This window comes from Euprymna scolopes, chromosome 39, assembly GCF_053919585.1.
Source record: "Euprymna scolopes isolate OS-2025 chromosome 39, ASM5391958v1, whole genome shotgun sequence".
Taxonomy (NCBI): domain Eukaryota; kingdom Metazoa; phylum Mollusca; class Cephalopoda; order Sepiida; family Sepiolidae; genus Euprymna; species Euprymna scolopes.
In genome coordinates, this window is record NC_136520.1 from 31,271,493 (window position 1) to 31,296,643 (window position 25,151).

Sequence of the window (25,151 nt, forward strand, 5' to 3'; positions counted from 1 at the left end):
CAAATTTATTTCAACTAAGTATATTTAGGTTAGAAGTTTTATGAGTAAAAGGTAAAAAAATGAATTTCAGTAGGAACTATTTTTTGTTGTTATTAATTAAAAAAATATAAAGAAAACAGTACTTTATACTGTTTTAATTTCTTAAGCCAAATTTAAGAGTTAGTTTTATATATTATATAAGCTTCATATCAGTGATTAAGTTTTTTTTTTCATACTGACAACATTGTTTATTCAAGAAATACCATTTTTTATGTATTTGCTTATTCAAAGTTACCTGCCTCTTCGTTTAAAGGAATTTGTTAATAATTATCAAATTTATGAATTAGCTCATTGTGGTTCTTTTTATTTGGTATGTGAAACGCATACAACCATCAAACCAATCTCACCGGGGAATTTTCCCTCTGTTTTTTAACTGTTATATTAAATTATCTAAGAAAATTCACATTCCCTCCAGTAATAAAAATTCACATTCCCTCCAGTAATAAAAATTCACATTCCCTCCAGTAATAAAAATTCACATTCCCTTCAGTAATAAAACTCCAGCTGCACAATCGCCTGGCCTGTTATAAGGATGGCCTTGTTTGAAAATAATTTTATTTTCAATGTATATATAACTAACAAAAGTAATCTTAAAATAGTTTAGTTCTTGAACTCCATGAAATACATTTTCTAATATCTTACAATATTTTAATACCGATCACCGTATAAAGCATACATTTCTTTCTGATTGTTTGTTATAAAAAACGTTAAGATAGAAAGTCCTATAAAAAGCGACTTAAATAATTCATAAAATTATTTCTTTAGTTGTGATGGCATCGGTTTTGAATCCAGAGCTGCTATTATATTTCTTGCTGTCAATTCTGACATCATTTCACGGGTTTTTTCTGTGGCGCTACCAATATGTGGGAAAACCGTGCAGTTCTTCAACTTCAACAGTGGGCTGTCAAGCGGCAGTGGCTCAGGTGTTGTAACATCTAGACCTGCTGCTCGTATCGTACCATTTTGTAAGGCTTCGATTAAATCTTCCTGGTTCACGATTGTCCCTCGGCTAATGTTCACCAAAATAGCTGTTTTCTTCATTTGAGAGAAAGCGGAAGCGTTGAACATTTCTTTGGTTTCCGGAGTTAAAGAGCATGAGATAATGACAAAGTCCGATTCCTTGAGTAAAGTGGGAAAGTCCACATGTTTGGCAGGAACAATCGTCTCGCGGGGGCCCCGGCTGCTCGTGTATAGGAACTGTGACACACCAAATGGTTTTAACATTTCGGCAATTCGGCTGCCAATTCGTCCCATCCCAACAATCCCAACAGTGGAGTCATCCAGGCCAGCTCCGCACAGCCACAATGGTTTCCATGTACCCCATTCGCCATTCCGGACAGCATTAATAGCTGGAAAAGAAAAGGAAAAACAGAATAAAAGAAACAAGTAAATTTTTGTTGCATCATTGAGCAAAACCAAAATGAATGTTTTCGTCACAGAACATTAATTTTAATTCTTTTATAATCTGACCTATTTCACGGATCAATTCGATTAAAGTTTCTGCTGTGCTCTTAAAGGACCGAAAGGAACAAGGTAATGCAAAAGGGCTGAAGCCATTAGAGAACCAATCAGAGATGTCCCATGGACCGATATTTTCTTTCTTCCTGCTGAACAGTGTGCTAATGAGACAACTGAATGGTGCAGAGCAGGCATTGAAGCACATGTTTCCACTTGGAAGTATTATAGCAAGCCCCACTCACCCCTATGGTTAACTAGAGATTGTGCAGCTGCCATTGCACAAAGACAGCATGTATTCCACAGGTTCGTACATCAGGCAAAAATTTGTAAACGCTAGAAATAATTGTAAGAGAGAAATAGCGACAACCAAAATAAAAGCATGTTGAAATAATCAGGGAATGCATATAATCACAAAAGATAGGAACTCATGATTTCTGGAAAATCTATAATAATGTAGTGAATAAAGAGTAATCAGTAATTTCTACACTATCCAACAACCAGAAGGTCGCATGCACGGCAACTGAGAAGGCGGAATTGCTTGCCTAATTGCCTTGCATAATTCACCTCCAACTCCACCTCAAATTTCCATATGCGAACTGAAGCCATACTAGATGATGCAAAAATCACCGCTTTTCATGTCGTAATATCATGAAAAATTTAGATACCTCCAAGGCGTGTGGGCCTGATCTTATCTGTGCTATACTAATTAAGAAATGCTCAGCCGAACTAGCCATTGCACTTTCCAAGCTCTACAATAAATGCCTTCCTGAATCTTGCTTCCTTAATAGCTGAAAGATGGCCTCTGTGGTACCAGTGTACAAGAATTCTGGTGAAAGGACTGACCCTCTCAATTATTGCCCTATTAGTCTCCTCCCCAGCTTTGCTAAAATCTTAATTAATCAAGCACTAGTCCACCACCTTGCAAAAGCACATCTTCTCTCTGACAAACAGTATGGATTTATGCAATATCGTTCTACTGAAGATATTTTAACAGTCATCTCTGAACGCATATACCATGCACTGGATAAGGCGGACGAAGCCAGGGCTGTAGCCCTTGATACATTCAAGGCCTTTGACAAAGTCTGGCATGAAGGGCTGCTAATGAAAATGAAATCCTACGGTATAACTGGACGTATACTAAATATAATTATATCCTTCTTGGGATCATTCAAGTTGTCATTGATGGACGTACATCCAAGCAACATAACATTAATGCAGGAGTGCCTCAGGGGTCGATCCTTGGACCACTATTATTCCTGATATTCATAAACGACCTTCCTGATAATATTGTGTCCAAGATGGATATATCTGCTGATCATACAATGCTCCAATACAATGCATGGGGAATGTACATAAAGACAATGGCAGAATTGTTAGAAAATGACCTTCAGACCATAATGGAATGGGGTTGCAAATGGATGGTAACATTTAATGCTATTAAGACTAAGTTTCCCTCCTTTAACAATTACAAGACGCCTCTCCAACGATCTATATCCATGACAAATAACACCCTACTTGAGAATTCTTCCTTCAAACTCCTCGGCCTAACATTTGCAAGCAATATGAACTGGAATAAAGACATTGCAAAAGCTGCTGCAAAGAAGGTGGGTCCCCTTTATCAAATTAGAAGACTACTTACACCCGAGAGTATCCTGTACCTCTACAAGGCCACCATTCGCCCATACATGGAGTATTGTTGTCACATCTGGGCTGGTGCATCTACCACTAGCCTCTCTCTCTTGGATAGGGTCCAAAAAAAAGTTTTCAATCTAATATGTCCCACTTTGTCAACTAAGCTCTAACCCCTGTCCCATCACCACAATGTTGCATCTCTGTGCCCGTTTTACAAGTATTTTAATGGAATGTGCTCTGATGAATTTGTTGCACTTATACCCCCTCAACGTACATATCCCTGACAAACCCGCTTAGTAACAAAACTCACCCCTTGAGATCTCTAAATGCCAGAAAGCTTTCTATTTTAAGAATTTCTTCCCTTGAATTGCAAGACTGCCATTTCCTTCCTACTACCTGCTTCCCTGAGTGTACTGATATGCAAAAGTTTAAATGTAATGTAAACCAACATCTTGTTAATCTTTCCTAGGCATAGTCTCTAATAGTAGCTCCTTACATCCAAGTGGCAATATGCCTTGTTAGGGGTGAACGCGAGTAAAAAAAAAAAAAAGAAACAAGAACACAAAGAGTTAAAAAGAATATATTTATTTATCTTCTCTGCAATAAGTTTGGCACAAAGCTAGGTGTGCTTTTGAAAAGCTAGCACACTAAGATTGCCTGCTGGCCTACAAAAAAATGGCACCAATACTCATATCCTCATTTTGGCTCAGTTGAAATGAGTGGCTCTCTCCTTGATAAGCTCCTAGGACTGACTTCCACTCCAGAATTCACAGCTAGAACTTATCTAGCTACCATTATCCCAAAGAATTCTTTATTCTTCCTCTGCATACCTAAAACTAAATGAAGCTTCCATGAACAGAGTTTGTTCCCAAGAACTTCTCATCTGTAGAAAACAATACCACAAAACTGCTTCTCTGCCGACCATAACATGGTTATCTTTAAGTCTAATGTCAACAAATACTTGTAGAGCTGTTATAAATAATCAAATTCTGCTGATTCCACGCAGTCGCCAATCCTCTCACGATGTTTCTCATCATCATCTGACAATCCCATAAACCATTATTCTCGAGTGGCTTTTGGCCTTTGTAAGTGGCAACTCATTAGTATATAAAAAGTCTGCCCTCCCTTCTTCCTCACAATCTATCAAGACTCTAATCGGTTACTGCTACCAGCCTTTGAAATTGTGAACCCTTGTTAATCATTTATTATTGCCTTTAAACATCAATCTAAGGGAGCTAACTCGATTTTATACTCGTGGCTTAATTTCTTTTTCTTAGTAAAAACATGGATAGATGGTCATGCCGGGCTAGGATACGTCCTCGATAATCAGTCATTCTGTCGATTTGTATTTCTATGCAGTTCTAGGAGGTCCATCTTCTAGGGTTTTACCGTCTCTGAGAAAAGATAAATTTAATGTACTTCCTAACTTTCGGCGTAGTGCTCCTAGAAGCAGTAACAAGGCAAATCAATTCCTTTGCTTTTTTCTCTCATGCTTATATCTTACCTGTGCTTATGCTCTTTTTTTATTACGTTTTTCTGATTGTTCTTTTTTGATTTAATAATCATTGAAAAGTTTTTTAATCCTATTTTAATTAAGAATTATTGAACTTAGTCCTATTATTTTTATTTTTTTTAAAAAGTTATTGAAAACACTTTTTAAAATATTTAAAAACTATTTTGGACATTTGTATTGGATACGTTTTTTTTTATGATGTTTGAAATTTTATTATTTTGATTTCAATAATTTTGTTTTTATACTTTTGTAAACAGTTATTATATAAATTCAAATAAAAAAAAACATTTCAATAATGTCAATTTTCCTATAACTTATTTCAATAAATTGCTTCACAATAGAAATACTGAAGAACAATAAAAGTGAGGGAACTGATTTGCCTTGTCACTACTTAGGAAGTATGTTAGCTGACTATAACTTTCTATTGCTAATCATTAGCGGTGTCTCTACCAAGAAATGCTGATGGGGCTACTAAGGCATTTTTTGTAGGCCAGAATGTATTTTTCCTAGTGCACAAGCTTTTCAAAACTCTCCTGGAAAAGAAGTAAATAAAAATGAATCGTTTCTTGGACTTTTGACTAAAAGGTACCTACGTAATTGTCATGTCACAAATAATAACATATCCAAAAATTATGGAAAACGACAAAGTAAAAAAATAATTATTAATAAAAAACGTTTTCGATAAGGTTTAGATGGGAAATAAATTTTATCTGACATTTTGAATTACGTCTGTCACATGATGTAAGAAACAGAACTTAATTATTTGTCCTGTCAATTTATCTCTTTTTAAGTAAGTCTAAGTGATTTCACTTCCTTTTACCAATTTCTTTTTTCATTAATATTTTTCTACCTTATCGTTTTTCATAATTTTTGGATATGTTACTATTTGAGACCTGAGAATTATGTAGGTACCATTTGCTTCACTTGAAATTCAATATTTTTATAGTATTTGTATAATATAGAAATATCAAAAGATGAAAAGGAAAAAAAAAAAGATGATGAAAAAGAAAAAATAATAAAAAGGAAAATAAAAAAGGGAAAAGGAAAGAAAAGAAAAAAGAATAAGAATGGAAGCAATTCAAGAATATCCATTCTTGTAAAATTCGAAGCACAGAAAATAAAATCCAAATTAGTGGGCAGAGTGAGCATAAAACAAAAATTATTCAACTATTAAAAATCTAAGAAACATTGATTTATATTGAAGTGAAATTTAAATACAAACCGCTTTGGACATTTCTGGAAGTGGCCAAAAGTAAAGTTACAGCAAGTTCTGCTGTTGCAGTTGTCAGAATTCCCGGGGTGTAGCCAACCATAATATTCCGACGATGACATTCCTCAACATCAACATGATCATAGCCGACAGAAAGAGTGGAAACAACCTTTAACTGCGGACCTGGAAAAAAATAAGAAAATAAATGACAATTAAATTTAGGTTATATATAGGGTAAATTTTTGCAATAATCTCTTAAAGAAAAAGTGTCACATGGGTTCCTATTTTTAATGGTTTCTAAGGAGTCATAATGAATTCAGATAAAAATGGCACTGAATAAAAAAAATGGCACTGGGGAAAAGGGCACAAGCGAAAACTATTGATGAAAATTTCATGAGTTTATCAAAATCTTGGATAAAATATATATAGGGAAAATTTGAAAAAAATTTGTCAAATTAAAAAGAAAATTATATCTACATTTAAAAATAGATGATGCCCCTAAGCTAAATCATTTTCCCACCACCCCAAAAAATGATATTCAACTTAGGCTAAAAGTTACTTAAAGATAAAAGTTAAGATTGCCAGTTAGATGATGAACAATACTATGATAGGATTAAAAACTGGTAGCTAAGTGGTTTTTGCTACTTATTTGAGTAATAATCTGTCACCTTACTGAACAAGTATTTGTCGTGGAAACAAGTATTCCTGCGTGAAGTTTCCAGTGTACTATTCAACATCTCTCCTTATCTGGCCCTACCAGTCGGTATTTATTGACTAATCAGCCAATCAGAATTTTGTAAGGAGGAAGGAGTCAGATGTACTCATATTCAAAACAATGGATGGAATGGACAAAATTTGATTTCTTCAGAAGACGACTCAATATTTGTTGGCATTAAAGTTTAAAACTACAATGTTGTAGTCAACAGGGAAGTATTTCTATGGGAAGAGATGGGAAATTTTGGAAAAGAAAAGTTTTTGGTGAAAATTTTGGAAAAGACACTTTTCGTGGAAATTTTGGAAAAGACACTTTTTTTGTGGAAATTTTTTCATAAAATTTTTTAGTTTTAGGTACATAGAAGAAAGGAAAATTTTTTGCAATGATGGTAGGTTTTTTAACATTTATTTTTACAAAGGAGTCATCGCTTAAACAAAATAGCGACCAATGAAAACCACTAAAAACCCATATCTTATTTTCGTTTTCTTTTCATTTTGCTTCACTAGGGAAGAGAGAATGGCAAAAAAAAAGAAAAAAAAAAATTAATATGTATATATATTGATATTACACATGGCAGCACGGTCCTGAATAAGTTTGTCTACGCAATCCCGAACACCTCCGACGATTCGGCACGACATGATCCTGAACAACACCGTCAATCGACACGACACAACACTATCCCGAACAACACCATCAATCGACACGACACAACACTATCCCGAACAACACCATCAATCGACACGACACAATCCCGAACAACACCGTCAATCGACACGACACAATCCCGAACACTGTCGAATTGACACACCACGACACAAATACAAACAGAGCAATCTTTTTCATCCCCCGAATGACTTATTGGCTTGTTTTTTTTTTATAGCTGTTGGGCGAAACCCAATCGTCACTATGAGTAGAATGGATGTAGCTCATTGGTAAACTTAATTTGCAATCGAAAGGTCCCAAGCTCACTTTTCAATGCTGGTAGGCCCAACTCATACACTAGTAAACAATTCTTGTGTGCTTTCGCACATGCTTGTCACATTTCATTTATTTATTTTTGTTTTCTTTTAAGGTAAAGGTGCAGTATCTTTCCACCCTCAAAAAGTCCTTTAAAATTACTATTACAGGTTTTTGGGGGTGCTTCCGCACATGCTTATCACAGAAAATGAAAATAACCTTTAAAATTCCAGGAAACAAATAGTTTTTGAAGAAATTGTAGTTTCAAAAAGTGTAGTCGAAAAAGTATAAAAGATGGCCACAATGTCTTTGAAAACTCAACAAAAACTTCAAAGTAAAAAAGAAAACAAAATGGTGATAGAAACTCACCCAATAAATTTTACCGTGACATTTATTGAGTGGGTTTCTACCACCATTTTGCTTTATTTCTTATTTTGAAGTGATTATCGAGTCTTTAAAAACATCGCGGCAAAAATACTGGGATATATTTGGAGCTTCACCGCCTGTAAGAATGTAATTTGATTGGCTATTGAAATTGATGTAATTATTGTAAAAGAATTAAAAAAAAAAAAAAAAATTTTTTTTTTAAATCGTTAAAGAATTATTGTTTAATTATTAATTACTTATTTTTTATTATGAAAAATATTATTGTAAAAGAATTTTTAAAAAGTTAAGTCATATTTAAGTAAAACAATTTGAAGTAAAGCAATTTGAATAAACATTTTACTTTATTTTAAAACTAGCAGGACCCAGTTCTCAGCATTGCTCGAGAAGTTATGAAAGAATGTTAATTGTAGAAAATGTTAAATAATCATTTTAAATTTTTAAGTATCTGTGTATCAGTGGTGCCCACTGGTAAAATGGCACAAAGCCTGAACATAGTAGGTAAGTGAAATTTTTGTCTCGATTGTTATAGAGTTTTATTTTCTCACATGCCCCTTTTCCAAAAGCATAGCAGCCGTAATCATACTGATATAAGTAACCGAGCAATAAAATTACAAAAAATATCATGCAATTTTTAGTTTCATATTAGCTATAAGAAAAGTTTGGCAATCTAGCATAATTTGACCCAGATGCTTGGGATTTTGCGTAAATTATGGTTCGGGCTCGCCGGGCAGTCACTGGATTAAGCCTAGCAAAGTAACAGATGCAGAGTTGCATATTTTTTGCAATATTTGGAATATTTTACAACAGTACCCAGCTTAGCATAAACACCACCAACCTCTCCATATTAAGAATAGTTTTCAGAAAAGAACACCCCAACCTCGAAAGCCGTTCTTAATAATGGATAGATAGATGTTAATTACGCAAGCCATTCCAAACATGGGGATGTTGAGGGTGTTTACACTATGGTTCATAGTGTTGGAAAATATTGGGGATTTTTTTTAGGAATTTTTTAGTACCCAGCATAGTATAAACACCACAACCTCCCCATGTTATAAAGGGCTTTCAGAGTAAACACACCCGAAAGCCATAATATGTGAACGTTGGGAGTGTTTAGTCTGAAAGAGGTTTTTAACATGTAGATGTTAGAGATGCTTATAGTATGGTGGGTACTGGCGTAAAAAATACCCAGTTTTTTAATAAGTAAAATTTTTGAAAATAGGAACATGTATAATTTATTGTATGTGTATGTGTCGAATAGGCAATTAAGAGCGGCTAAAACTCAGCAGAGTAGGAATATGTAGAAATGGTGCCGGTCTCAAGTGGGAGCAGTGGTAGTACAAAATAGGTAGAGAGTATAACTACTTCCTCTAAATATGGTGAGATTGTGAGTGTGTCACTCCTCGGAAGAAACGTAACATTTTATTATAATGCCTAAATGTGTGTGTAATGTGGTTATAAGATTACATAAGATAGTGGGTAATAGCGTAGACTTAATAAATTTGCATGTGCCATCTGTTGTTGAAAACCTACAGTGTTTTGGCCCTGAGGGAGAAAAATTGCACCAGTTTTATTATATATATATATATATATATATATATAGGGATTAGAAAAATTCAGTAATGTCTCATTAAATCATTAATAAGCAAAAATTCAAAATGCAACATGCACAAGGAGACCTAGAACAAATTGTTGACCATTTAGTAATGCTGCAAGAATCACATGATGTAAAATGTTCCTCATATTATGTATCCGAGAACAATATAATTTCTAATTATGTTTGTTTCAGTATTTGATAAAAGTCATTGTTACTTGTGTATCTTTGTTACCGTTCTGAAGTAACAATTTTGGAAGCCATTCTTAATATGAAGAGGGTGTTTTAAAACTATTCCACCTAACAATTTAATATAAAAAAATTTATTGTAAAACTTGAAAATAACCTGAAAAAACGGTATGTGTTTAGTTTAGTTTAGTCAAGACATTAAAAAATGAAAATATTGAAAAAGGTTATATTGTACGTACTCGTTATGGAATGAAGTTATTATACAAAATATCACTTAATTTGATCAAGTAGTTTATTTTTACAGAGGAAAATCAAACTTTAATGGGATTGATTGTGTTGCTGCCATCTTGTTTATTTTACAGACGAGGAGGAGGGCACAAGGGGAGATAACTCCAATCACAGCTTAAAGTTTGTCAAAATTTGACAAGATTATTTTGAAACATGGGCAGAAAAAATACCTAGATAAATATTTTAGGTTTTTTTTTTTTTTTCAATTATTTTACAGATTTTCTGTCCTTTTTTAATCCATTTTTTTTTTTCATTTTATCCTTTGTTAATCCCTTTTTTATTTTGTCCTTTGTTAATAATTTTTTTGTTTAAAGGCATCCCTCCTCATTCAGGAAATAAGCAAGATGGCCGCAACACAATCGATTTCATTAAAATTTGATTTTCCTCTGTAAAAAACAAACTACTAGATCAAATTAAGTGATTTTTTTTTTAATGAAAACTTTATTCCATAACAGGGCTCTACATTGCGAGTGAAACAGTCGCATTTGCAAGCGATGTTTCAAAGTGGCGACTAGAAACAATGAAACGCTTATCTTTTGGCGACTGTATTTCTTTCACCGACAGTCTTCCAAAGCTCACTACTGAGTGAAAAATATCTTTTGACCTTTTTTTTTTTTTTTATATATATATAGAACAAACAAAGTTCAATCATTTAAAACAATAAGTTTAATAGAACGATATACTTTTTTTTTTAATGAAGGCTGTTTAAAAAGACATTAGGAGAAATCAGATTGTTTATACATACAAGTATAATTTGTTGCATATTTAGAATTACACTTATTAAAAAAAAAAAAAGAACACAGAAAATCTTTGTGATGTACATACTCATCACAGAACGAAGATGTCATATTCTAAAAATCATGTGGGTTTTGCTAGTAACTTTTCTATTTGGCTAGTAAACGAAAATATTTAGTTGTCAAAGGTCAATTAAAGATAAGTTTGTCCATAGAGCCCTGCATAATAAGTATAATTTTTAGGTTATGGTATAAAAATTCTGAAAATCCAGCCTCGTTCTGAGTTCGGGTTACGTGGTACTCTGTCACCAATGTAAAGGGAGAACCTAGCCCTTTTGAATAAAGTGCTGAGTTGTTAACTTCAACCAACAGAAAAACAGAAAAGGTGTAATATACAACAAATAAATGCTCCCAAAGGCAAGATAAGTTAAAAAGAAAAACAAGAAGCAATCAAAAGAATTAAAGAAAGCAGCTCAAAGATTTTTTGAGCATTTATTACTATAGACACATTTTTTTAATTAAAGAGTTCAAAGTATTAGAATTTTTTTTTTGTGCTTATGCATTTTTGTTATCACACTATTTTTTAAATAGTATTTTCAAGTTAAATTAAGGTTTTACAATATCTTTTTTTATTAAATTGTTAAGCGAAAGTAAAGAACAACTAGAAAACACCCTCCCCTCCCCATATTAAGAATGGCTTTCTAAATAACGTTCTTATTTCAGTATGGTAACAAAAGTGCATAAGTATCTTTTTCTTTTTAAATTCAACTTAACAATTCAAAGGATTAGAATTTTTTTAAATTCAACAGTTCAAAGAATTTACATTTTTTTTTAATTCAACAGTTTAAAAAATTTACATTATCAGAAATTTCATAACTTGAAATGTGAACATCCATTGGTTGATATGAATTGATGCCTGGTTTTATTACAGCCTTTCTGATTGGTTCATTTAAATTTTAACTCCACACACGCGAGGAATTCAAACAGACAAAAGTCAGTTCCTGGCTAGCTTCCTAACACGATGGACTTTAGTTCATGTTTATCATCAAAGCTTCGATGGACTCGTTAATTTAAGGGCGAATTAGTCCCTATTTGTCTCAGCACCGTGAAACAATTTAACCAAAATCATTAGATTTTTCTTCCAGATAAAATATTATCTTTTAAATGTTGACCTTGAGATTCCCACTTCTATGGAATACTGGCGCATTGAAAGAAAGCCAAAATTTTGGACTAACAAGAAAATACGAAAGCCTTCTCAGAAGAAAAAACTACCACTTCATAAGAAGTTTACCTAATAGACTTGAAAGAGCGGCTTAAATGACAGAGCATTTTTGCAAGTGATAAAGACTCGACCGGTTACATTAACCTGGAAAGTTTTCTTCTCATTGTTATGTCAATTTTTCACTCTGCCAGAGTTCTAAATAACAAGAGAATAAATTTCTCACATACTTTAAGTTGCAAAAATGCTCTTTCAGTTGCAAAATTGTAGCTTAATTTTAATTTGTCTTAAACACTTTAAGTTGTATAATGTGATTTTTTAAATTTGATTGCCGTAAATACTTTAATTAGCAAACTGTGACTTTAATTAATTTTAATTGACTTGAAGTAAAAAAAACAAAAAAAAAGATGTGACTTTTAAGTAATTGCTTTAAATTGTAAAAATTGTGATTTATGTAGCCTTACCTTTAATTGCAAAGTTACGACCTTTACTTATTTTGAGTAGCAAGATTACGTTAAGTACGTCAGAACTGCATTTAAAGTTGTCAATCGAATATTTAAGGTCGCTAAAACTGCAAATTTGTAATTCGTTTAGTTAGTTTTAATTTCATCTAACATATTGAAATAAGATAGTTACTTCTTTTTAAAATTTGCTTATTAATAGCAAAAAAAATTAAAAAAAGAAAGAAAGGTGTTAAACTTAGTGGCTTATCGCGCCATTTTTTAAATAACCTCAATTTGAATGCAGTACTTAATTTAAAATTTGTCCCCCCCACCCACCCACCCCAAAAAAAAGAGGGAAGTAGTTTTCCAGATTAAAATCTTAATTTTCATTACAGACTAAGGATATTCCTACTGTGGTTAATTTAATTTTAATATTAGTTCTTTGATGAAACATGTTAGCTAAAACTTGTTTCAAGTCAACATCAGAATTTTTATTCCGCCACGTGGCTTTAAGTGCCATCTTGAATTTTGAGATTTTCCTTCTTTGCAGATATTTACTGCAGAACTGATTTGAATATTTACAGAATAGAATTATTTTCTCTTAAAAACAAAAAAAAAATTTTTTTAAACATTAATTAATTGCCATGCTTATTTGAAATTAAAATTTGTTTCATTTGAGGGGGATTAAATTTTATTCTCCTTTAATTTTCTCATTCTTATATCTTGCATATTGATGGGTTTTGTTTAGCAAAGGTCATTTTATTACCTTTATTCCTTTAATGTTAATTTTGTTGTCAGTAATTTGCATTCGTTCTCAGCCTACATGACATTTTAATTTCACAATGGCAGCCTCTAAGGACTTATTGGCCAAAATTGACGCCAAGGAATGTCGGATTTCGAACACTATGAAATGGTTGAATGATAATCCCTCCCTGACTTCAATTGAGTCAAAAGTAGTGGTGGCTAAACGAATTGGATGATTTATTTGATTAAATTATTTTTAAATCTCCCCAGAAATAGAGGTTGACGCCTTGTCAAGATTTTGAAATATTTTCTTCCGATATTAGAGGAGTATTACATAAATTAAAGTTTGGTCATGATGTTAAAAACCCTGTTTCTTTGCAGCCTTTAAAGTTAGATTTGAAATGTCCAAATTTTAGTGGGTCTCCATCGACTGACAAGTTCGAATTTAGAACTTTCCTCAGATTTGAATTCTGCATCTCTAACTTAAATTGCTTCTCCTTAAATCTAAGTTGAAAGGGAAAGCGTATGACCTAATATCGAATGTGGATGTTTCATCAGACAATTATATTGTGGTACTGGATTGTTTAAAGGAAAAATTCCTGAATCTTTCTCTTATCAAAGATCGAATTTTAGAGGAAATAATTTCTTCAGGCAGTGCGGATAACAGAATTGGAGGAACTCAAAATCGCTGTTGAACAAGTTAAACTGGACTTGTATGAATTAGGTAAGTGTTTCGGAATCAACTTTTTTACAGAAGGCTCTACTTCTAGCACAATGTTTGCTCACATACTGTTCCGCTAATTCGCTATTAATGTTAGATAGGAATTAATGTCAAGACCAAAAGAACGTTATCCTTCGTCCTTATCTATCATGTCTAACTGTTTTTGACATAACAGAATTTCTACAGGCAGCATTTTTTAATATAAAGAAGTGGGGAAACTTTCCCATCCAAACTGCCATTTTCTTCTTCCCCTTTTTCCTTCTCAGAAGTTCAACCAATATGGTGACCAGCTCCAGTAGTAAGGCCGCTAATCGTAAAAAGGGCATGAATCCTCAAAACTTCTTAATAATACTGGTGATCAGTATAAAACTTGTAAACTGTGTAAATTAGCAGACCATACTGTTAAGAACTACTACAAACATTTTTCCTGACTCAAAAGTACTACAAGCCAAACAATCTCAATTATGTATTAAGTGTCTTGGCAGCCACTCGGATCAAGAATGTAAAAGGAAGAAATTTCCTTACCAATGCACTAATTGTGGGTTAAGGACTCTTTTTTTCTGTAATGTGTCCTAAAGCATCAAAATCCTTTGTAAGAAGGACTACCTTATCTGATGGGGATAATTGTATATTCCCTGTTATTAGATTGTCCTTGAAAGGAAAAATAGTCCCTGGTGTTTTTCCATTGCATTTTGGATACTGGGAGTCAAAAATCCTTTTTCTCCCAGACTATTTTACAGGAACTGAAATCTAGGGAAAAATTAGTGCCTAGACCTGTAATAATGCCTGTGAATACATTTATTGGAACGAGGTCTATGGACCTCCTGGAGCTCGATGTCTCCATAAAATTTGGTTCACAGAAACCCTTCCATATTCACAGTCTTAACTTGAAATTTCAAGTTGACAACTTTGACAAGATTACATCTAACATAACTGAGGCAGGTTTTTGTTTCTTATGGATATAAGGATTTAAATGGCAACGTGTTTCACAGTCTCATCAGCCTGGACTTAATCCAGTGAATAAAAAATTTATTAAGTTGTCATTGACTTATGTTCAAGTTATCGGTCTTGTTATTCATATATTGGTAATCTACATAAAACTAGATTTATTGGTTATAAATTCATTTATCATAAGCAGATAAAGTTACATATAGTTACTTTAATATAAAATTTTAAAAAATAATAAAACCTACATTGGTTGGTTAAGTCCTTGTCACCAATAGAATTCTTTACTTGTCACTTAATTGACAGCCTAATACATAGTTACCTTGTATTCAACATTTGGAAAAAGTAATAGATACCAATTACTTCCTCTTTCCTCTTTTGGCCGTGTGTCAGAAATTGCATAACTTGAAATGCGAACATTCATTGGTTAATATGAATTGATGCCTGGTTTTATTACAGCCTTTCTGATTGGTTCATTTAAATTTAACCCTGTGCACATGCGGGGAATTCAAATGGACAAAAACTCAGTTCCTGACTAGTTTCCTAACACAAGGGACATTAGTTCATGTTTATCCTCAAAGCTTCGATGGACTCGTTAATTTAAGGGCGAATTAGTCCCTATTTGTCTCAGCACCAGGAGACAATTTAACCCAAATCATTAGGTTTTCCTTCCAGACAAAATATTGTCTTTTAAATTGGCAACTATGTTGACATTGGGGATTCCCACTTGTATGGAAGGGACATTGAAAGAAAGTGGAAATTTTGGACTCTAACAAGAAAATACGAAAGCCTTCTCAGAAGAAGAAAAACTTACTACTTCATAAGAAGTTTAACTAATAGACTCGAAAGAGCTGCTTAAATGACATAGCATTTTTGCAAATGATTAGACTTGACCGGCTGCATCAACCTGGTAAGGTTGTTTTTCATCGTGTCGATTTTTCGCTCTGCCAGAGTTCTAAATTATATGAGAATAAATTTTTCACACCATTTTTTTAAAATTCAACAGTTCAAAGAATTTACGATTTTTAAATTCAACAGATTAAAGAATTACAATTTTTTAAAATTCAGCAGCTCTAAGAATTACAATTTTTTAAAAATTGAACAGTTCAAACTCCCTTAAGAACGCTTTCGCCTAATTATAGCACCGCCCCCCCAAACTTGCTCACACTGTTTATATGCATGTTGAAAGAGTAAATGTTTTGCTGTGTTTATTCTAAGGGGGTTAGGTTCTCCCTCGACACCAGTGAAACACCCACCTTTCCCTGTACTCAGAACGAGGCTGAATTTTCAGGACCCATCTTTATACCATAATCAATTTATTTTGGTACTAGTGCACTTATTGATCCGTGCTGAAATAATAACATTTAGAAAGCCATTCTTAACATGGGGAGAGGGGAGTGTTTTGTACCTATTCTGTACACCTAACCTTACAATTTAATAAAAACATAAAAACTTTAATTAAACTTGAAAAAACTATTTAAAAAAATAGAGTGAATCAATAAGCGCCACATTATTTCAATATTTCATTTTTTAGTAAACTAAACAAGTACCGAAAAAACTATTTAAAAATATTGCGGTATAAAAAATGCAGGGTTTGTATTATTATACACAGATTCAAAAAAGTTGTCCAAAAACAAATATATAATAAATGTTATCAAAGGAAAGATAAGTTGCTTTTCTACCTAACTGGATAATTTTTTTGTGTTTTTATTTAATGTAACATGTTTATTCAGCTCGAAAAACAGTGTTTACCGATGTATTGGAACATTTAAAATGGCGCCAAACTCTCTGCTGAACACGGTAAGTTTGGGAAAATGAGTTAAAAATAAAAAACTATACAAAATACTGTTAGAAATCCCCTGAATATATGCCAGCCCATGTACCAGTAACATACATTGAGCGAGTTGGGGAAAATAGAAACGGACATACACATGACCTACCAGTGAAGCGCCCACGTGTCTGCCTGTCATGCGCGTTGGACCGGAAAAAGAAAAGGTAAGATGGCGTCTGTGATATTTAACAGAAACGGTCTCATGTAATCTCGCGAGATTCACGTAACAAGCGGTAACAAGGAGGAGCTCTACTTGAGGAAAGGTGGTGACGTTCTGGAAGTCCCATCCAACATTATTCGTCGTCATTTTTTGTTTGCGGAAAGCTGGTGGACCACTTCCCTGTGTGTGGTTGGCTCAGGGTGGCGGTGGCAGCCATAAAACATCGTGCCACATCTGTATCATTGGGATGGGATGATAAAGTGCATGATGCCACGTTCCTGAGCATGCTAACAAAAACTGTGGTCAGGGTGACTCGTGATGACCCTGTGCGAGGGAACTGGTGTGTTAATGGGAACGAGTTCATGGTCTGAGTGGATGCTAGTTCACTAGTCCTCGGAGTTGCCCTTGCGGTTGATGATGGCATTATCAAAGATGCCTGTTGGCTTCATCCAGAGAATGATTCTAGGCACATAAACCTGACCGAACTTGATGCCACATTGAAAGGAGTTACCCTGGCGCTTCAGTGGCAAGCCAGAGTACTCCATATTATCATGGACTCATCAGTGGATAACCGATGCATTGACTGGAAGAGCACGGCTAATCACACGAGCAGGCAGTGAGATGTTGATACGAAGATGGCTCACCACCCTGGTCGATACAATCAAAGAGTACAACCTGATCGTAGACGTAACATTGATCAGGTCTGCAAGCAACAGAGGAGATGCACTGACACGAGTACCACAACGGTGGCTGCTTGCTGATACCCGGGGAGGTTCTGAGATGCTGCAACAGCTGTGTGCAGCCGTCACGTGTAATATAGATGCGGATCGTATCAGCGAGATTCATCAGCAATGTGGACACCCAGGGGTTAAGCGAACACTATATTTTGCCAAAATGGATTGACCCAGAAGTAAGAAGGGCAGATGTCAAGAGAGCAGTGGAAAGTTGCGAGGCATGTCAATCAATCAACCCAACTCCGATACAGTGGAAAAAAGGGCAATTGGGAGTGAGCAGAATGAGGCAGAGAGTGGGCATAGATATCACACATTACAGTGGCAATCACTTCCTCACCCTCATAGATTGTGGACCTACACGCTTCGCAGTCTGGAGATCACTCGGGCGTCAGGACTTCTCCTACATTATTCGCCAGCTGTCATCTGTGTTCTTTGAAAGAGGTGCGCCCGAAGAGGTGCTGACAGTCTTCTGCAGCCAGCAGGTCAGGCAGTGAAGGAGTGGCGAGTACGGCTGCGGTTGCAGTGTGCTTATGTGCCATCTGGCAACGGTATTGTTAAGAGGAGCCATCACAGTATCAAAAGAATCACGGCCAGGAAGCAATGCACCATCTCAGAAGCTGTATATTGGTACAACATCATGCCAAAAGATGGTGTCTCTCCAGGAACAGTGCCTGCAAACGCAATATACCAATACCGAATCCAAGAAAAGGGAATCTACCCCAACAGAGAAGTTGCCAATGAGGAAGGACAGGGGTCGTATGCATCAGGGGATCCTGTCTGGGTGAAGCCGCCAGGAAGCAGGTGCACTGACAGATATACACGGTGCCGCGTGACCGATGTGGTGAGTCAGTAGTCAGTCATGGTTGACAGTGTGCCCCGTCATGTTAGGGACCCGAGGCTGGCAACATAGTTGAAACCACCACTGAATAATGGGAGCGACTCTGGGTCTGAGGCCAGTGGGCCATCGCTCTGGTTTGCAGCATCCTCATCAAGCAGCGAATCCAATATTAGTAGCCTCTCAGGGGAGGCAGTGTTCTTCGACCCTCAGACTGCAGATGAGAGTGCAAGTGAACAAGAGGCCTGCACAGTCCCCCTTCGAAGAACCACCCGACAGAAGAGAGTGCCACCTCCCTGCCATCTCTGTGATCATGAGATCATGGGGGGGGGGGGGGGGAAATAAAAACAGACATACACATGACCTACCTGTGAAGCGCCTACATGTCTGCTTGTCATGCGCGTTGGACCAGAAAAAGAAAAAGCAAAATGGCGTTTGTGATATTTAACAGAAACGGTCTCATGCAATCTCGCGAGATTCACGTGGATGAATGTAATATAAAGCAGGTCGCTTGGAGGTGTAGGGAGAGAGCTTTGGTTGTTCAGATGCTAAACAGGTGACGTTACAAGACAGACGGTTACTCAGTGCATTGGGACGAGTGAAGGAGGTTTCAGTTCTACAGTATTTTGTATACTTTTTATTTTTAACTCATTTTCCCAAACTTACTGTGTTCAGCAGAGAATTTGGCGCCATTCTGAATTTTCTAATACATCGGTAAACCCTATTTTTTTTTTTTTCCAAGCTTAATAAACATGTTACATTAAGTAAAAACAAAACATATCCAGTTGGGTAGAAAAGTAACTTACCTTGCCTTTGATAACATTTGTTATAAATTTGTTTTGACAACTTTTTCGAATCTGTGTATAGTACCTATTTACAATGTCTCCCCACGGGGCAGAGTTAGACACCAGGGTCGTTTTTTAATGTGGAGAAAAGGTACAAAAATAAAAATTGTCTCAGTCGTGAAGGGTTTCTCCTCTACTGAAAGAGAACGAGAAATGGGAGTGCCGCATCTGAAGAACAGATACTACACTTTGATCTTGGCCAAAAGAAGCAGCAAAATCATTTAATAAAAAATGATTGTTTTATTTGAGCCTTTGGGTCTAATAATGTGTTTTATATAAAAATGAAGTTTTTTGTTTTTTTAATTATTTTTTGTTTCTCAAATAATTTAAGCCGCTAAGCTACATATTTACCAATTTTTGTATCTAATAAAAATCTTTTACAATAATTACGTCAATTTCAATAGCCAATCAAATTACATTCTTGCAGACGGTGAAGCCCCAAATACGTACCAGTATTTTCCTTATTTTGCTTGTTCACCGGCAGCATTCAACATTACTCGTTTTTCAAACTGAATAAATATTTTACATTAAATGAAAAGATACTTGTACATTTTAATCAAGACATTAAAAAAATGAAAATATCGAAAAAAGTTTAAATTGTACGTATCCGTTATGAAGTTCTCCGAAAAAAAAAAAATTCACTTAATTTCATCAAGTAGTTTTTGTTTTACAATTTATGATACCGAGGAAAAGGTTCGATTTTTAGGAAGAAAAGCTAGTATTAAAGATGGGGAAGGAGTGTCGGCGCTTTAAACTGAGTTATCTCCCCGTAGCATTTCTAAAATACAAACAAAAATTTTTTAAATTCCAAGATGTCTGCTTTCAACGTGCTGTCATAAAAAACGTGTTTTTCTGCAGTAAAAAAAAAAAACTACTCGACTAAATTAAGTGAAATTTATTTTGGTAAATATTCAGATTATTTACAACAGAACACCGACCACTCTAATTTGTTTTTTTTAGGGGTAATCGAGGTCGCTGATAATATTTAATAATTAATTTATGTACCAAAGTTTTATATATCACAAATTGAAGATAAAGGATCAATAAATAAAATATTCTAATTTAAAACAAAAAGAAAGAATAGTTTTTTGGAAATTTACCTGTAAAGTCCAAAGTGTAAAACCGTTTTGTTTTGTTTTTTAAACCACGTTGATTTTTTTTTAAGTGGAAACTTATGTTATGCTTAGAATACCAAGTAAATATGGGATGCCTACAACAATTTTTTCTATTTCATTCAACGTTTTCTTTTTTTAGATATAAAAAAAATTTAGTCGATAAAGAAGTATTCAAATATATCAATGAAAAACTCATGTATTTCATTAAGAGAATAAATAAAATAAAAAAATCGGTCAACTGGTTTAACAATAAAATTTAAAGTGAATGTGTTCGGTTTATAAGTACAGAGGACTGAAATACTAAATTAAAAAGACATAAATTATGTCCCTTTCAGGCACCGAAATATAAAGGCGAATAAAATCAGATTTGTCTCTTTATTTGAACAGTTAAAAAAAAAAAAAAAAAAAAAAAAAATGTGAGTTTGCGTTTGTTTGTAACCCTTTTTTTAAAAAGTATTTTATTTAAAAAGGACATGGAATATAAGTATAAATATGGATAAATTCTTAACAATGAACAATTGAACTACTCATCGAATAGTAGTTTTTATAGGTAATTGATTTTTTGGAATTTATATATATTTTTTATAATCGAAGAAAATAAAATTTCGTTGTTTTTTTTTTTTTTAAATCTTTAAGGAAACCGATTAAAAAAACAAAACAAATATTGCATGCATAATTTGCTATTAAACCTGTTATCTTTTTTTAAATTTTTGTCTTTGATCCTTTAATTAAAATAAAAAATTAGGGTTTGAATTACATTTTTCAAGAAGTTATAAGATTCGAAAGACGGTAAGTCTAAATATTCCAGTGTTTACCGCGAATTTTTACTGACGATTTCTGACACTGCTAGCTGTTGTAAATAATCTGAATATTTACCTTTTTTTTTTCTTTTTTTGGTAAATTTTAGTTTACCGACCCCTCCGCATTTCCTTTAAATTTTTCGACTTTTAAAGGTTTTCAAGTATGCTAAAAACGAATATCGTATTTTTTTGCGTAAACAATTACTTATCCCTTTATGAAGACATTCCGTATCCAACGTAATCACTATCAATTTACTGGCGGCCATCTTGTTTTCCAATACTCAAAAAACGCCAGAAAAGGTCAATTTTGCCACACATCACTGGACACCCCCCTCCCCCACCGGCGTTGACGCCAATAAAAGAAAAAAAATTTTTATTGGAGAGGGGGGATCCAAGAAATTTTGAGCAGAAAGAAAGGATGTAACACAAGACCAGAATTAAAAAGTGTTTAGAATAATACTTATTAAAATAAATTAAAATTTAGAAAGAAAACATTATTATACTGTAGAAAAATGAACATTTTTTTTTACGAAAAATAAAACGTTTTATCTCAAACGAACATGAAAATATATCTTTTTTTTTTTTTTTTTTTTACAAGAAAGTGTTTAGAGTAATATTTATTGTATTACTGTACACAGATTCGAAAAGGTTGTAAAAAAAACAAATATATAACAAATAAATGTTATCAAAGGCAAGATAAGTTACTTTTCTACCTAACTGGATATATATTTTGTGTTTTTATTCAATGTAACATGTTTGTTCAGCGCAAAAAAACATGCAGTGTTTACCGATGTATTAGAAAAATTCAAAATGGCGCCCGACTCTCTCTTTAACATGGTAAGTTTGGGAAAAGGTGTTATAAATAATAAACTAGACAAAATACTATTAAAAACCCACCGAATATATGTCAACTTATGTCACGGTACATATATTGAGCGAATTTTTAACAGTATTTTGTCTAGTTTATTATTTATAACACCTTTTCCCAAACTTACCATGTTAGAGTCGGGCGCCATTTTGAATTTTCCAATACATCGGTAAACACTGTTTTTCGAGCTGAATAAACATGTTACATTGAATAAAACACGAAAAATATCCAGTTTGGTAGAAAAGTAACTTATCTTGACTTTGATAACATTTATTTGTTATATATTTGTTTGTTTTTTTTTGACAACTTTTTCGAATCTATGTGTACAGTAATACAAACCCATATTATCTGCTAGCATTCCATCCTGGTTTGCTCCAGGAATGTTCCTTTCGCGTCACTAAAACTGTCAAGAAGTGGGGAAATATCCAGAGGGGTGGGGGTAGTGTTTGAAGCCGAAAAGTAGCCGAAAAATGTATTGGGGACCATATTTTGGCCCTTCTGGCTCCGTTTGGCTCTTTTTGGCGTTTTTTTCCTAAATTGGAAAATTGAAAACAAAATGGCCGCCAGAGGAAACGATAGTGATTACGTTGGATACTGAATGTCTTCAAATATGGATAACTAGCTGTTTGCGCAAAATATGAATGCGATATTCGTTCTCAACGTACCCGAAAACCTTTAAAAGTCGACAAATTAAAGGTGAATGCCGAGGGGTCGGTAAACTAAAAAAAATGGTATTATTATACAAACAGTAAACACCGTGACAGCGAATTAACCCTAACACTAACCCTAACCCTAACGCTGTCACGGTGTTTGTATAATAATACCAAAAAAATACCCTTTTGGTTTGAGATCTTCAGTTCCAAACGGATACGTACAATATAACTTTTTTTTTTCTTTCGATATTTTCATTTTCTAATGTCTTAATTAAATTATACAAGTACCAATAAAAACACTATCCAGTTAGGTAGAAAAGTAACTTATCTTTCCTTTGATTTATCTAACATTTATTATGTTTATTTCTATTTAATTTTTTGGTGCTAATGCAGTAATAATGCACTAACGCCGAGAGTGATCCGCATTCTTTTTTAAATCGTATTTCCACTTTTAATTAAAGTTTTGATATGGTTTTTTTTATTATTCAATTGTAAGGTTAAAGTACAGAATAGGTGCAAAACACCCTCCCCTCCACATGTTAAGAATGGTTTTTAAATAATAACGTTATTATTTCAGCACAGATCACTCTCTGCATGAGTACCAATTGTTTTTTGTTTTTGTTTTTTGACAACTTTTTCGTACTTCTGTGTATAGTGATGATATAAGCCCTTGAATTTTTGCACATAACCCTTTTCAGTGCTTTCACCTAACAATTTAATAAACAAGATATCGTAAGAATTAAGTCAAATTTTAAAATTCTATCAACAAAATTACTACGGCCTGTAAGCTGCGAAAGTACCTCAAACTTTAACGTTAACTGGCGAGTGTATTTAGTATTTACTTACCAGCCGCGTCAAGGACAGCCTTATCAATTTTGTCAGAGAGGAGACAATAAATTCCATGAACACCGACGACCCCCTTAAGTAATTCGTGTTTGGGGACAGCTTCGTCTTGTGCCCATTCAATAAGGTCACATCCAGCGTCTTTCAGCAATGTGATTCCACTAGGAGGAACCCGTCGGGTTACGTAAACCTTGCTTCCTTTTGCGGACGACATGTTGTTTGAGGTTGAAAATCGTCGCTGTAAAATGGTATTAATGTTACGACAATGGTGACGAACAATGGTGTGTGCAGGTCTGGTCCTTATGGCAGCGTAAAGGAATAAGCCACAGATGGTCTGTGAGAAATGCATTAAGATAGCAGTTTAAACTTTGAAACGTAAAATTAAGTTAATTAGAATTATCTCCCCTACTTAGAGAATTATGTCAATCCGGCTTTTCGTGTACTTTTTATCTTTATGACAAAAGTACATGAGAAGCAAAATAGTTTTTAAATTTAGTAATCAAGTGAAATAATGGAATTTTTAATTGATTAAATAATTCGAAATAAGAAAAATGGTTTTTGTTTTAATTTAATTATTTTTACTATGCAATAATTTACATCCGTTAAAAGAAAAAAAAAAAATTGTTAGTGACCGTTTTGGCGTTTTACTAAAACGGCGTTTTAGTAAAGAAAAAGAAAAAAAAAAGAAAAAGTCCACTGAACTCCCACGGGTACGAATTCGGAATAGGGGCATGTGAGCGAGAAAAACGAAAGTAGAAACAGAGACAAGAAAGCACATGATAACCCTGAAGCTTTTTGTTTCCGAGCTTTGGGAGACAGGAAGAACAACACGAACTTCCAAATTCCACTCCCTATTTCATTACTTCCCATTACGACCATAGAAATTGACGTTTGTTTTCGGTTGAAATAAATAAATAAATAGTGGGCGATCTATTTTTTTTTTTTTTTTCATTATGTAACTTTATTATAAATTAATATTATCCAAATAACTTTTTGGGGTTTGTATTACTATACACATAGATTCGAAAAGTTGTCACAAAACAAATATAGAACAAATAAATGTTATCAAAGGCAAGATAAGTTACTGGATATGTTTTTACTGTTTTTATTTAATATAACATGTTTATTCAGCTCGAAAAACATAGTGTTTACCGATGTATTGGAAAATTTTAAATGGCGGCCGACTCTCTCTCTTTGAGACGGTAAGTTTGGGAAAATGAGTTATAAATTAAAAAAAAAAAAAACAGACAAAATACTGTTAGAAACTCGCCGAATATATGTCAGCCTATTTTCTAACAGTACTTTGTCTGTTTTTTTATTTGTAACCCATTTTCCAAACCTTACCGTCTCAAAGAGAGTCGACAGCCATTTTAAATTTTCCAATACATCGGTAAATACTATGTTTTTTGAGCGGAATAAACATGTTACATTAAATATAAACACTAAAAACATATCCAGTGTAGTGGACTGGTGGATATATTATACATATACTCCAGTCTTACACAATAGGAGAAATGATTTGAATTGGGAAAGGAAAAATGAATTTCTTTGAGGAAGGAACAAACAACGCGTTTACTTGAATTAAACGAACTAGGATTTATTTCGAGAAGAAACAAATGAAAGAAAAGGGTACAACACGTGTTCATGTCCGCGTTCGTCTCTCGCTGTTTACTGGTGAGAAG

At 34.0% G+C, this 25,151-nt stretch overlaps 1 protein-coding gene across 1 annotated transcript; it reads right to left on the bottom strand.

The window, feature by feature from the left end:
• Window positions 1–200: 200 nt before the first annotated feature.
• LOC145263707 (glyoxylate reductase/hydroxypyruvate reductase-like) lies at window positions 201–24,300 on the bottom strand. The gene is made up of 3 exons (XM_080120659.1): window positions 23,473–24,300; window positions 5,865–6,035; window positions 201–1,388 (listed from the first exon to the last, which is right to left on the bottom strand). Exons 1-3 carry the CDS (start codon window positions 23,816–23,818, stop codon window positions 793–795), a joined length of 1,113 nt encoding a protein of 370 aa, XP_079976785.1. The 5' UTR covers window positions 23,819–24,300; the 3' UTR covers window positions 201–792.
• Between the last annotated feature and the right edge of the window lie 851 nt (window positions 24,301–25,151).